This window comes from Daphnia pulex, chromosome 9 (assembly GCF_021134715.1).
Source record: "Daphnia pulex isolate KAP4 chromosome 9, ASM2113471v1".
In the NCBI taxonomy this organism is placed as follows: domain Eukaryota; kingdom Metazoa; phylum Arthropoda; class Branchiopoda; order Diplostraca; family Daphniidae; genus Daphnia; species Daphnia pulex.
The window spans coordinates 6690913-6705013 of NC_060025.1; the positions used below are offsets into that span (position 1 = coordinate 6690913).

General features: G+C 37.7%; 4 protein-coding genes across 6 annotated transcripts; 2 read left to right on the forward strand and 2 right to left on the reverse strand.

Moving 5' to 3' along the window:
• Positions 1–109: 109 nt before the first annotated feature.
• LOC124201707 (branched-chain-amino-acid aminotransferase, cytosolic-like) lies at positions 110–4786 on the reverse strand. The gene is made up of 12 exons (XM_046597889.1): positions 4627–4786; positions 4365–4493; positions 4137–4299; positions 3962–4072; positions 3813–3888; positions 1738–1944; positions 1400–1630; positions 1126–1314; positions 865–979; positions 645–799; positions 372–585; positions 110–282 (listed from the first exon to the last, which is right to left on the reverse strand). Exons 2-11 carry the CDS (start codon positions 4486–4488, stop codon positions 403–405), a joined length of 1554 nt encoding a protein of 517 aa, XP_046453845.1. The 5' UTR covers positions 4489–4493; positions 4627–4786; the 3' UTR covers positions 110–282; positions 372–402.
• A 344-nt stretch (positions 4787–5130) lies between these two features.
• Positions 5131–7530, forward strand: LOC124201706 (alpha-(1,3)-fucosyltransferase C-like). Of its 2 annotated transcripts, none has more exons than XM_046597887.1 (7): positions 5131–5480; positions 5774–6094; positions 6255–6357; positions 6439–6650; positions 6756–6903; positions 6969–7057; positions 7123–7530. In XM_046597887.1, exons 1-7 carry the CDS (start codon positions 5224–5226, stop codon positions 7247–7249), a joined length of 1257 nt encoding a protein of 418 aa, XP_046453843.1. In that variant the 5' UTR covers positions 5131–5223; the 3' UTR covers positions 7250–7530. The 2 variants fall into 2 exon arrangements, with proteins under 2 accessions (XP_046453843.1, XP_046453844.1); XM_046597888.1 differs by having other exon boundaries at positions 5342–5480; positions 5820–6094.
• A 938-nt stretch (positions 7531–8468) lies between these two features.
• On the forward strand, positions 8469–11745 carry LOC124201887 (alpha-(1,3)-fucosyltransferase C-like). Of its 2 annotated transcripts, XM_046598143.1 has the most exons (8): positions 8474–8592; positions 9470–9675; positions 9750–10006; positions 10088–10182; positions 10384–10616; positions 10724–11092; positions 11156–11306; positions 11393–11745. In XM_046598143.1, exons 1-8 carry the CDS (start codon positions 8566–8568, stop codon positions 11462–11464), a joined length of 1410 nt encoding a protein of 469 aa, XP_046454099.1. In that variant the 5' UTR covers positions 8474–8565; the 3' UTR covers positions 11465–11745. The 2 variants fall into 2 exon arrangements, with proteins under 2 accessions (XP_046454098.1, XP_046454099.1); XM_046598142.1 differs by having other exon boundaries at positions 8469–8592; positions 10724–11306.
• Positions 11746–11935: 190 nt separating this feature from the next.
• LOC124201889 lies at positions 11936–12963 on the reverse strand. The gene is made up of 2 exons (XM_046598144.1): positions 12766–12963; positions 11936–12661 (listed from the first exon to the last, which is right to left on the reverse strand). The coding sequence occupies exons 1-2, from the start codon at positions 12895–12897 to the stop codon at positions 12206–12208; spliced, it is 588 nt and encodes a 195-aa protein (XP_046454100.1). The 5' UTR covers positions 12898–12963; the 3' UTR covers positions 11936–12205.
• Positions 12964–14101: the final 1138 nt, after the last annotated feature.

Consider the following 14101-nt stretch of genomic DNA (forward strand, 5'->3'; position numbering starts at 1 on the left):
ACAGTATTTGCGGAATTATTCTAAGTAACAAACACGAAGATTGTGCTCGTGTCCTTCCTGTAAGTGAATAAATTCATCTCAATCGATGAAAAAAAACGACATAAACCACAAAACTTCATCTACGTTCATTAAGAGTAATCACAAATGGCAGACATACATCAGAGGCAATAAATGTTTGAGAAATACCGAACCGGCTTGCATTTTCCACTTTCACTACGTCAGGCGACTTTCGAACACGGTTACAACCGTCCAGTAATGTCATAATTAGTGTCAATTTAGATCCTGGACCAAAAGAACGACAAATAAAAATTATAAGAACAAAAAGTTAAAAATGTTTCATTCTAATTGCAATGTAACCAAACACTACTCACCTTTAGAACATTTCGCAATCGAATTCGAGATCTACTCAATATCTACAGCCCAGGGGTGTTGCAATCGTCCGTAATGGATATCGCTCATTGTTTTGAAGAATCGCTCGCTTAAGGAAGATTCAGATCGAGGAATATTTAACTCTCGGCCCTGATAAGAAATACTTGATATCGGACACACAACACACGCAGTTCCAGCTCCAAAAATTTCCAGAACCTAAAATTCATAAAAATCTCAATAATTTAGACTTTTGAGTTAATAATTAATGAACGTACCCTCTTTTCTTCGTGCGCTTCAACCATTTCAGCCATTGTAATGGTACGCTCAACCACACGGAACTCTTTCCATTCACGGGCAAGTTCAAGCAAACTAAGTCGCGTTACTCCAGGCAAAATTAGCCCTTCAAGAGGTGGAGTCACTAACTCACGTTCTTTAAAATATTTTAGAAATTTAGGTTTGAGTTGCATTTTTTAAATAATTGAATTTTGAAAATACCGCCAGCTTTATTCATCATGAATACAAATATGTTCATGGTTCCAACTTCCGTCAACTGATGATCTGGTCCATACAGCCAGAGAACTTGCTGGTGTCCTAACAGTTCAGATTGTTTCTGGAGAAAGAAGAAAAATTAAAGTTATATTATTTCAAACTATCCTAACAATATCTTAAATTAATGAAACATGGAAGGTCTATTTTTGTTATGGTGCAGTTAAATATTTCTTATGGTTTGATCAATTACTAAAACAATGAATTTACTTGAATGTAAATTGTAGGAGCATAGTTTGCACCCATCTTCATGGCTCCACATCCTCCAGGCCAAGCTCGCACGTACTGAGGATCTGCTAATAGCGAAATTGGCTTGAAGCCTGAAGTGAAATAAGGGCCCACAGGACACAGAAGCACATAAAGTAATGCCTGGTTTGGACTAGCGACTCCCAGAGATGGCTATTTTTGTATTTAAATCGTTCAACAGAGAAAATAAGATTAGTATTAACTTCATTTTGTTTTATTGTATGAACAATTTACTCACATCAGTTCCAATCAAGGTAGGTCTTATATAAAGACTAGATGTAGTGGAATGAGGAATCCACTCCCTGTCTATTTGAATTAATCTTTTAATACATTTAATCATCTCATTGGCGTCAAACGTTGGCAGGGACGATCTTTTCGCTGTATTCAGCATGCGAGCCATGTTTCTATCCGGACGGAATAAACGTAAGCGACCATCCTCCCCACGGTATGCCTTCATTCCTTCAAACAACTACAAAATATACAAACATGGAAGTTAACAAGGTGACGGAATGATAATATAACTAGCAAATATGAAAACTGATACATTAGCACAAAATTCATTTTAAGATTGAGTACCTCAATGGCGTAGTGCAGAACTTTTGCCCCAGGATGAAGCTGAAGATTGTGCATAGGAGAAATAACTGGCTTCGCCCAACCTTTTTCTGAATCCCATGATACTTCAAGCATATGGTCGGTAAAGTACTTTCCAAAGACTAAAGCTGATGTCTCAGGCTTGGGATGGAGCTGGTCAGGTGTGCAAATCTTTTCCTCCAAGTCTGAATACTAATAATAAATAGACATAATTGGTTATGTGTTATCAGTAGACACATGGAAAAACACAAGTCTGTTTATTTTACAATGGAAAAGAAAAGTTGTAACCTATAACATTGCAATATCTATTGTTATTAGTCCATTTAAAATAATGAAGTGAATTTTTAAAAAATTATTTCATACCTGGAAAGGCTGGTGAGTGGCTGCGCCTCGAACATTACGTAAATTTTGGAGAAACTATAAAAGAAAAACATTTTTCATTTCAAAAATAAACAGTGCTTGGCAATTCAAACAAAAATACAGAAACGAACGCCCTGTTGGAGTCGACTACTTTGGTCTATGTTGTCGATTCTCACGACTACAGCCACCAATCAGAAGCGATTGGTCCAGTTCGTTTTTGCTAGGACTTAAATAGTCGGTGGAAGTCTTAGTACTCTTGGTGGTACGAATAGCTACCAGACATTTAACCTACTCAAGATCCCCAAAAAACCACAGGAAGTCGAAACTAATGAAATTACAATGTCGCTATCGTATACACAGTGCAGCTGAAACAGCAAATGCCTTTGAGACTAAGTCGCCATGATTTTCGTCGCCAACATAAACCAATAATGAGGTGGATGAGTGCCAAAATATCTTTTAACTTAAATGTGTGGCTTAGTAGCAGAACATAAGCGTGCAAAAACACAATAAACGAATGATTTATTACCACCTTTTGAGGGTGGAGACGAACAGACAGAATTAATCCACGGACCGCCATAGCACAATGAACAGGAGAGACTGTCGTGATCGTCAATTGGGAAACGGGGAAGCGGAAACTGCTCTGTGCGCATGCTCAGAGTCGGAGAAAAGAACCGGTCTCATCTTGATGTATATTATATAGACATCCAAGGCCTTTGTGTTAAATAACCCATGGGTGACCCTATGGGGTGCCTTTGACGTGTCGCCAACTCTTTCTCTTGTGAACCCCGGGTACCACGTAATAGGGTAGCTGAAAGTTGATGAGTTCAACGGCCTGCATATGATAGTTTGCTAGCGGCGCCAACGGCAAATCCAATGTAGGCTACGTACTCTACAGCGATAATGGTATTTAAATCGTGATGTGCTTCCAGCTACCTCAAATTATATATTAGAATTCCAACTCCTTTTTCCATTACGTATGTAGAAATCCTACTGAATTTTTTCTAACGTTATGCGGTCTACACGCGTTATACTATTAGTGCTAGTCGTGGTCTGAATTTGTTTGCCAATGCGCCCGCCTTCAGTAAAACCTTTCTTCAACAATGAATTTGCCAAGCTATCTAATTTGCGTAGCTAAACAGAGTTAAATTATAGTCTCAAGAGAAAAATAAGGAATCCCAGAGGCCAGACTTACCTTATTTCGCCCGTGGTAATTTTGCTGTTAACTACGGTGACTAACCCCCTCACGTCAGGTGTTGGTGGCGAAACTTTACACATAAAAAAAATAAAAGTAATTCATGTTATCATAAGAAATGTTCCTCTCAAATAGCAGTTAACCCTTTTCAACGAAAAAAATGTTAAGTAGTGTATTTTTTATTTAGTTTCAATTTCAAAGCTAAGTGCTCCGTCAATAAAAAAAACACTTTATAATGCAAAATTGAAAATTTCGATCATAAAACATGTATCACGTCCGCATTTAATCTTTCATTAAATGCCGCACACAGTTGGAGGAAAAGATATTTTCTAAGAAAGAATAACATTCTTGAAGTAGATCAAATTGACACAAAATTTATTCATTTTTAATTTTGGAATACTTTTTACTTTAGAGTGTTAAACATGCACATTTCTCGACTCAAGAATTGAAAATTTTGCAAGGGTTTGATCGCAACCATCGAATGTGAAACTGGGGAATGAACTCTAACATTTCGAAGATGAGTATCACGGCCACTTTGATGGTTACTCAATACAGCTAACTGCAGCATGAAAGTACGAATATATCTGTAATGAATGACGAGGAAAGTGTAATTTAGTTCAAAATTGTAAAGGTAATATGTTCTGTTATACTACATACTTATCCTGAGCATCCTTCAGTGGGATTGCTATCCAACCGTTTGGCTCATTCAGTTCAATTACTTCAACTTCTTGCAAATCACTGAAACCTGTGCCAGCCCTTACAGATATTCTGTAAAAGTGTAAACCAAATAAGAAAGAGAACAACTTTTGTAAATATTATAATTTTTCAATACCGACTAGGTGTATAACTTTCATCAGCCTTGTAATCTGCAAATATCCATATGTTTTGAATGGTTGTTTTCTTTCGAAACTGGATGTTTACCAAGTGTGGTAACTGACCGTCACTTTGCCAATATGTGTCTGTACTGTCATCACGGAGCTGGTCAATTCCAAAACCTTGAAAAACATAAGATTGAGTAGCTGGCTTAAACAATATAAGATGTCTGTAATTTATTTCATACCTGCTTTACACGAGGAAAGTGACCAAACTGCTTGATCTCCAACTTCAAGAATGCTTCCCTCTTTTTCTTCTTTCTTTGGATTAAACTCTTCCACAACTTCATCTGACACTGACGAATACGCCATTTTACCTATTTTATTCAAATGAAACCATCATTTTCAGTTAGTTACCCAATCGTTGCAATTTTTCTTTCTATGGTGGACGATTTCATTGAAATAGAATTCAGTAGAAATTGTTTAACCACAGACTTGTCAATTACTTACTTGATTTCACTAATGATATATCTTAAATATTAAGATGGTATCAAAACTTGTTTCATCACAAAGCTTTTGTTTTCTTTTTTAGTGCTCTTGAATCTTGATATTATCTCTGATACTGTCTCCATTCATTCACTTTTTCTGATTTTATTTTTAAAATCATCCGGCATTGCCACGTCTGTAATCTAACAGTCCCTTCCCTTCTTGCTTCCGTTCGTATGCTTTGCCTAGTCGCTTCACTCCATACAGAAAATTCCTAACTGGAAAAGCTTGTTTTTTTGCGTGAAAGAGGCGGAGTTACAGATTGTTCCCTCCTTTTTGCTCTATATTGATTGGTCATTGGAAGTGGGCCTTTTTTTGTGATTGGGTGCGACCAGTCGCTAGAGGAGCTGTCATTGAAAGGACCGACTGAAATTTTGTAGCCAAGACTGTACGAGAATTTATCTATTCCGTGAAGCGACGAGGTTTTTTTTTACACAGGTAAATATACATACTATCACTTGGTTCTTGAACTTGAAGATTTCAGTCAACAGGCAGCTGTCGTTGGAAACTGTTTGGTCCAAAAGTATTCTTGTGCGTTGCGTGTCACGCTCGACGTTGATCATGCATATATTTAAGACGTTGTTTTCCCAGTTGGACCGCCATCGTGTCTTTTACCTTTTGTGGCTACTCTTCTTACTCAACGTTTTCACCTTCAAACAACTGACATTAACCGAGGATGACGTTGATAGTAAAGAGTTGGTAGTTATCAAGCGCATTGACCGATCCGCTTTTCGGCAACTTGATATGAAGAAAATTCTTATGTGGAATCCGTGGTATGGCGACTTTGGGTTCGCATTGGATGATGATTTTGCCTTCAGGTATGCTAGAATTTAGAAGGGTTTTAATGTGGTTATAAATATTTTAATTCAAACATTTACTGCTGTGTGAAAGGTCTAAACTAGTAAACTGTATCAATATTTTAAGACGTAGAAAGCACTACATTTATTTACTTTAGTGGCTAGTACAAAGGAACTGAAAAATTAAAAAATAATTACAATTCATTTATAGTTTAATGATATCAGATCACGAGTGATGTATTTCTATTCTGTTTCACGCCAATGAATTTACTTTGCATCTAATATTGCCCCTCTCTTTCTATTTCGTTTATTAGTCGTGTCGGATGTAAATTTACAAATTGTATCCTGTCTAAAAATAAGAACATAGTTACCCCAGAACGTGCAGATGCCATCGTCTTCCTTTATACCAACTTGTGTGAATTACCAAAAGTCCACGGGCGCCAAGAATACCAGCGATTTGTGTTGTTAACTGATGACCCCCCGATGTGCTATCCACGTAATTACTTCGAACGAAATAATCTTTTTGGAAGTTTCTTCAACTGGACAATCTCGTATCGAGAAAATGCCGACGTAACATGGAAAAGAGGCTGGATCGAGAAGCTGGACAAACCTACCAAGAAAAATTCTTTCTCACAGTAATCATTCTAAGTCAATTCATTTTAAAATATTTATTTTTATATATGAAATATGATTTGAAACATATCCGGAAGAGTTGTTTTGGTATCAACACTATCTTTCCGCAGATGTTCACGCATATTATCGTTTGGTGAATTTAATAAATTCTTTTCTAAACAGAATGCGATTGCGAACAAACAAAAAGAAAAAGAAACTAGTCGGTTGGTATGTCGCTCGCTGTGGGTCCATGAGCAAGCGAGAAGGATACATCAACGAGTTGAAAGTATATACGTGGAGCATATGTACATAAAAAGGATGAGGATATGAATCAAATGTTGTTTTGTTTGTTTTGTGTATATGACAGGAATATATACAGGTGGATAGTTTCGGTCCGTGCGGAAATTTGAGCTGCCCAGAAACAAACGGATCGCCCGGGGAAGCTCTACAACCTTGCCTTGATATGCTAGCAGATAACTACAAATTCGTACTGGCATTCGAACGTTTCATCTGCGATGATTTCGTCACCAAAAGATTTTTTGATCTCCTCAGTCGCGACACAGTTCCTATTGTCTTTGGGTAAGGAAAAGAATCGATTCATTTTTTACTTGTAATTAAATTCACAGGTTATATTTATTCCTGGGTGTAATACTGTAATACCTATTGATTCACATTATTATACAGAGGTGCAGACTATACTCGAATAGCACCACCACATTCCTTCGTTGATGCTCTTTCATTCAATCCAAGACAGTTAGCTGATCGTTTATTAGAACTTGACAAAAGTGACCGCCAATACTATCGACACTTTTGGTGGAAAGATTTTTACCAGGTAACTCCTCCGTTAATAAAAATGTTAACATATAATTCAATATAAATGTTAAAAAAAAAAAACAGGTACATTCTGGATATCAAGAGTTATCTACTCGTCCGTTTTGCGACTTGTGCGAAAAGCTAAATAGCAATCTACCACGCAAAGTTTATCGGTACGAAATTCGATAGTTATAATTAGTCATATTGCGTCATTAATATTTTTTCGTCGTTTAAATAGTGATATCGATGCATGGTGGTACAACAGCACCAAATGTTCTGGTCCAGAAGATCGTGGTATCGTGATACGTAATAAAGGTAACGAGGATCTGCACAGCATTCAAATCCCTTGGTCTTTGGATGATTAGTTAAATCAAAGTATTGAAATCGCTCAAGTCAACAACTAAAATTCATTAACAGCGAAGCTTACGCTTTCTGTATTCCGCAAATGTAAATGTCGTGATGCGTGAATTTTCCGTCCAAGAATATACAACAAATATTGTTTCGTGTGTCTTCCCTTTTTGTCATCAATCATCGTCATTACTCAGCACCCCTTGTGTCTGTTTTTGTAATTAGATTTCGTATTTATTTGTTACACTACTGTATGCAACTGAAGAGTAAAATCACTTAAATACACTGGTAACGCTAATTGATGCTGCGTGTGTTAACCCGGATGGCACATAGTGACGTAGACACCACACGATTTTTAAAAAATTTCTATCGTGCATCAATTGTAAATTAATCTGTAATTATCTCTTATTCTCTCTTCTTTAGCGTATTTTTTAATGATAATAATTTGAAACCATTTTTTTTTAATAATTAGATTACGCTGCATTAATTTTATTAATAATTTAAATTGACAGCCAAAAAGCCCATTTTTTGTTACTGGTTTTTCCAGTTCTCAGATTAGGAGAATTTAAGGTGTTTAGAATATGCAGTAAGTCTGACGACGGGCGACTTATCTTAATTTCGTTTGTTAGCAAACTTAGAGACATATGTGGACTATGAAATTATTACATTTCTTAATGTTCAGCAGCTGTCAAACATTTGCTTGATAAACGCCCTGGGCTTGGTGAAACAAAGAACCACAGGTGTGTAGCGTAAAAGCGTCTATGCATTTTTAGGTTTATTTTTCAGTCTTGTGCGTCTTGGCGCGCCATCAGCTTTTAGAAGAATCCCGGTAGGTCGACGACTCTCGCTTTTGATGGCCGCTTTCTCTCCACGGCGAGTTCAGCGCAAGTTCGTTTTCAAGGTCAGCAGACATTTGGGGATGTGTCGGACTCTCCCAGGTGTACAAATACGGTATGTCGTCGGTCGGTCTACGCATATCTTTTGTCAAATTTTTTACGAAATATTACTGCCGGGTCCGGCAACTTGCATGGTCTTGCTGGCTGCTTCTAGTTCTTCTCAACGACCCCCAACCAAAAGAAAGGAGTAAAAACGTGGTGGATGGAGGCGTTGGGGATGTCTTGTGCTGTGTTTGTCCTTCCTTATGTTACGAAATGCTGGTTCGCCCCGAAGCGAAGACCAGCTTTAAACATGCAAGCATTTGACGACGCCCATCGTACTTTTATTTTCTTTTTGTCTTTTTCATTTTTACCTTGATTCCCTTGATGGCCGTTGTCGTTGTAGTATGAATACTTCTCTTCTTCAGGTGAGAGCACTTGTTGGGATTCGGTGAAGAATGGCCGCTAGGAGAGAGATTAGACATGTAAGTACAAATTGTTTACCGTACTATCTTTTTTTATGTACAGTATTTGCTGAATGATTTTGGACTTTTTGTGTAATCGAGTAGTTGATTACCTTTTTTTATACCTGTTTATACTTCTCAATCGATTACGTAATGCAAAAACGCTAAGTTTTTCTATTTAATTTACTTAATAATTGGCAGTTGCTTTAGTGCTTCTATTTAGCAGATGAACGATTCTTTGCAGTTTTTAAAATTTTGTGATTATCGTCGTGAATCGTGAGCATTTTGAAAGTTCCGGATAATATTTTCGCCATCTAGCGAGTAGTCGTTAAAAATTTTAAAATCCTGGCGGGAAAATGCACGAATAGAAAGTTATATCGTGCACGTATATTGACGCAGGCCCGGATTATAATGTAGAAATTAGGTGAGAAAATTTTAGACAGACCAATTCAGAAAATTAGATACCGCGGTAATGACAATATTGGTAAAACCGTGGGATAGGAAGAGAAAAGGCTATTTGTTAAGTCACGGTTCGCTGTCTAATTTATTTCCCAAGTTTATGAAAGATATCAGATTTTCATGTATAAAATGTAGAATGTTTGGTTCAACCACATTACGGTAACGGTTCCCCCTCTTATTACCGCACCAATCGCAGTCAAAAATACAACAGGTAAACAACTGTATTAGATTTCCGGTAATGTTCAAGAACCAATTTACTGACGCCAGCTTTTATGCATCATTTCCTCAATTATCCCGACTTCCGTGGTAGTAGTAATTCAAATAATATAATGTGCTGTAACTTAAGAATGTATTTCAATGTTAGAAATTATTATTTTTATTTCACATCCATTTTTTGGTTTCTTAATTTCACGTTTCTTATTTTTTGTCATTTCATCAGATACTACCTTTGAAAGGTTATCTCCAGAGCAAAGCGTCATCTGCCTTTGGCCGATGGAGTCGCCAATCGTCAACCACAGTGATACTCTACGCCCTGCCGCTAGTCTTGTTGATAGTCTTAACGCGTGATAATGAAGGGCAGCGATCTACCGACCTGGTAGCCCAGAAAGTGGCAGAAATCTACGAAAACGACCACGTCATCATCGCGTTCGTTAGTTGTTGATATTATCCGTTCAATCAGCCATGTCAACGTGTTTCTTTATTTGTCGTATATAAAACAGTGGAGTTGGCAATCGATCTCAATATGAGTACTGGGATCGGCCGGATCGTCACGTCGATCTAGCCTTGATCCGCGGCGACGAAGAGAAGGGCATTCCGGCTCTCAAGACGATTCTCTTCTGGAACGGCCTGTTTTACTATCCAGACTACGCCTTTGGCAGAGGACGGCAACCTTTCATCGATGCCAAATGCCCCGTCACCACATGCCTGGCCACCGACGATCCTTACTTACTGGACTCGGTGGACCAGTACGACGCCGGTTTGTCAAAATGGTTTTTGAGTTTTGTTTTCGTTATGTGCTTCTTTCTTGACTGAGCTATTGTTGGTTTTGGCATTCTAGTCATGTTTCACTGGCCATCACTTTGTGACTATCCATATGTTGCATCCCGTTCCGAACATCAGCTTTTCGTCATGGTCTCGGACGAGTCACCTCAGGTATAATTTTCCGTTTTATTTATGTGGTTTTTTTTGTATGAGAAAATTGGGAATGGCCATGTTTTTTTTTTTTTTAAGAATTTCTGAGGAATTTTATAATGCGAAAAAAAAGAAAGAAAGAATTTGTTTCATCAATCATGTTGTCAAATAAGGACTTTTTTTTAAATCAATGTTTTATCATTATTATTTGGTTCTTTCTAGTGGCGTTTTTCGGGGTACAAGCTGCCATTCTACAAAGATTTTTTCAATCTGACCATGACGTATCGGAGAGACTCGGACATTGAATGGCCGTACGGACAGGTGGAGGTTTTGCCTTCAGCGCCCATCGGTGAAGAGGAACTGTTGATTGCCCGTCGCAACGTTACCCGTAACTACGCGGCCGGAAAGAGCAAATTGGCCGTTTGGTTTGTCTCCCACTGCAAAACTGACTCTCGGTAATGAAACTTGACTTTTTGAGAGATTAGAGCTTTAAAATAATTCAGTTTTAGTATAGAAACGATTTAATTAATTCGAGAAAATAACTTTTGTTTGGAAATATTAGGCGAGAATTCTACGTTCACGTTCTAAAGCAGCACAGTCGCATCGACATTTTCGGCAAGTGCGGTAAACCGTTTTGTTCATTCGATCAACTGAACGATTGCTACCAGCGGATCGAGATCGATTACAAGTTCTACCTCTCTTTCGAAAATTCTCTCTGCCGCGATTACATAACCGAAAAATTCTTCAATCTTCTCGATCGAAATATCGTCCCCATCGTCTACGGAGCGGGCAACTATGAAGCCATTGCGCCGCCACACTCTTACATCGACGCCCTTAAATACACGCCAGTTCAATTGGCGAAATACCTCGACATTCTCGACAAAAACGATACCCTCTACAACGAGTACTTTTGGTGGAAACCTTTCTACAAGTTAGTAGGACTAAATAATATTTTAAAATTATATCCCTTAGAATCTTTTCATTCTTGTAATAGATCGCATTACGACTACAAAGAGATGGCCAACATTGCGTTTTGTCAGCTTTGTCAGCAGCTCAATCAACCCCGGACACATGTTCAATGGTATCACGACATTGACGCGTGGTATGACGGTGGAAATCATTGCCACAAACCTAATCGCTTCAAAGTACCGTATACATTTTCTTACCTTAAATTATGATTGGTAGAATGTAGCTCATTAATTAATTTCGATGATTTATTTGATGTTTTTAGGTCCCCATCAAACAATTCGACTTTGATAATTACACCATACCCGCTGATGCAGTTGTTAAAATTCCGTTGTAGGAATTAATAATTTCACGATGGATTTCTTTTTATCTCCCTTCGGGCCGCTCATTTCGTGAGTCAGTTGTACTCAAAGGTTTTCTTCGAGGAACAAAAGACAATATGTTCCAGATCAGAAGAGAAACCGCAATGAAAACCGCATGTTCCGTGCGCGACTTATTTTTTTTTTTTTCTCCTGGCTTTTTCTTGTTTTTTTATGATTTTGCCTGTGTGAAAAATGTCGTTGTAAAATATTTACAATTATAAAATGATTTTTCTATACACGTGATCGCTGTTGTGTATTTTGACCAAGGGCCGATTCACAAAATTATCAGGTCGTGGCGCATGTGAAATAACGGTGTAAGAGTTTCAATTCCATTTTCGAATTTGTTCAGAACGGCAGCTGTCTCAATAATATTTTTAGCACTTTTAGATTTTCCTATTACGCTTAAAGATTAGACAGTAAATATTAGAAATAACAATTCAATATTATTATGGAGAACAACAACATTTTTATTGATTTAGAAGTTGAGATAATCTTACACAATTATTTTTTCCAAATTTTGGGGTGTTGCCCACATCATAATGCCACGCCGTTTAAAAAGAAATCAGTGTATGATGAATAATTTATATCATGTGAAATGATGAATGAATGATAAATATTTCAAGTCGTTAAAAAGGCGACCGTGCATGAGTTATGATAAATATCTGCTGGTTTAATTGATTCAGATGCGTGAAATCAGTAACATAATAATTAATAAGCTACTCTCTTGGAGAAGAGTTCGTTGCGGAATTCGTTGTCGTGGAAATGACGTCGACCGAGGACTTGCTGGTTTCATTTGACGTCGCTGGTGAATCTGTGGAGCCATCTTCACTGTCAACAGTATTTTCCGTTTGTGTCTCGACCGCATCAGACACTGTCTCGACTGGTAATTCAGGTTCAGGTGATTGCGTTTCGTCGACTGTTTCGTTTGAACTTGTTTTCGACGGATCCACAACTTCATCTTCGACTTCTTTGGAAGCGCTTGGGCTGTTCATTGGCATTTCTTCAGTGTCGACAAGATCGGCAGCTTCTTTGGGACGTAATACCACGTCATTTGAATTTTCGTCTGGATTGTAAACAATCTGCTCTTCATCTTCGACATTTGCAGGTAGATCGTCTTCTAGTCTATTTTCCATAGATTCGATTAAGCGTCGCTCGTTTCCATTTCGAGCAACCTAAGTTTAAAATTGTAATTAAAATGGCCGAATTATTAAAATGAATAAGTTTAACTTGCAAAATGAAATGCTATTTCAAGTTGACCAAAGCTGTTGATTATTACCTGACGCAAGTTGCCTGCTGAACTGCTCGGGAATGTGTTTGTCAAATTTAATTTTCTAGTCCACAAAAAGACGCACGTTCCGAACAGTATTCCTATAGAAATATACTGCAGGTTACTAAAACGGCGAGACATTCCACAAGAGTCCAATTGCGGATGCACCTTCTCCGTTCAAACAACGGATTGAAACTAACCGACTAATTCTCATTTTATTTTGGTCGGGAATCTGGCTTGCGCTTGCTGCAAGAGACTTGGCGTGTTCTCTGCCAAGGGGACACTGACCGTGAATGCCGTAAAAATGCCTTCGGGCAGTTGATTGTCCTTTGTTAAAAGCAACAGAGCCACATTCTCACGACGTATTATATACATACCGTGTCAGTTTTGCGCTTGCCTTTTACTTCTACCAACAGAGAATAATTTCGAGTTCCGTTGCACGTTGTTATACAGACCTGAAATATGCCATATGGGGAACAGATTTTAGCCAAGTCCTTTGGTGGTTTTCCAGAACATCACCATCCGTTGAAATAAAATGGACCTAAAATCATTCGTTCTTTTAAGCATTTAAATGTCAAATTTCTTCTGGAAAAGTATAATACTTAATAACTTTGCGTCACTCCATCTCAACACTTTAGGTGAAAATAGGAAAACGTCTTGCATTTTCAAAAAGTAAAAAACTTTTTTTTTCCGCAGATGGTTTTCAGGTTTTGTGACTTTTGTCGCTACATACCGTCCATACTGTTTTTAGGTGGTGTTTTGGTTATTCGTGATTCGGAGTTTCGTGGGCGGAGTAGTTTAGCGTCACGTGGCGGCCAACTATAACCAGTAAACGGCTGCATCAGGGTCTCCAAAAAACGAGTTATTTTTTATCCTCTTTACCAAAATCTAAATGTCTAAAATCCAATGTTTTCTTGAAGTAAATTTATTTCGTCATTATGCACTTACTTTTAACACGCAGTCGGCGAGCGAATGTAAACTAAACCTCCTTTTCCGGAAGCGCAATTTGGGTTTCAATAAGGAAGGGCTGAAAAAAAAAATTAATGGAATTCAAGATAGTTCTAACTAAAAATTAACAAATAATTTAAAAAAAAATTCCAACGTAATTTTTTCTGGATTTTTAACTCATCCGGAGATATTTCAGTTTCAACAGAGATAGACCGACAAGCTTTGAGTGCTTTGAGGTCTTTTTATCAACCATTTCACGGTAATTAGACTACGTATATATTAAATAAAGGTTGCCCTTCCCGCTTCATGAATCCGAAGAGATCTTATTTATTCTTTATCAGATTAAAAACAAGTTTCGTTGATGGATGACGGCACATTCATGAAGTTGTATTCAAGA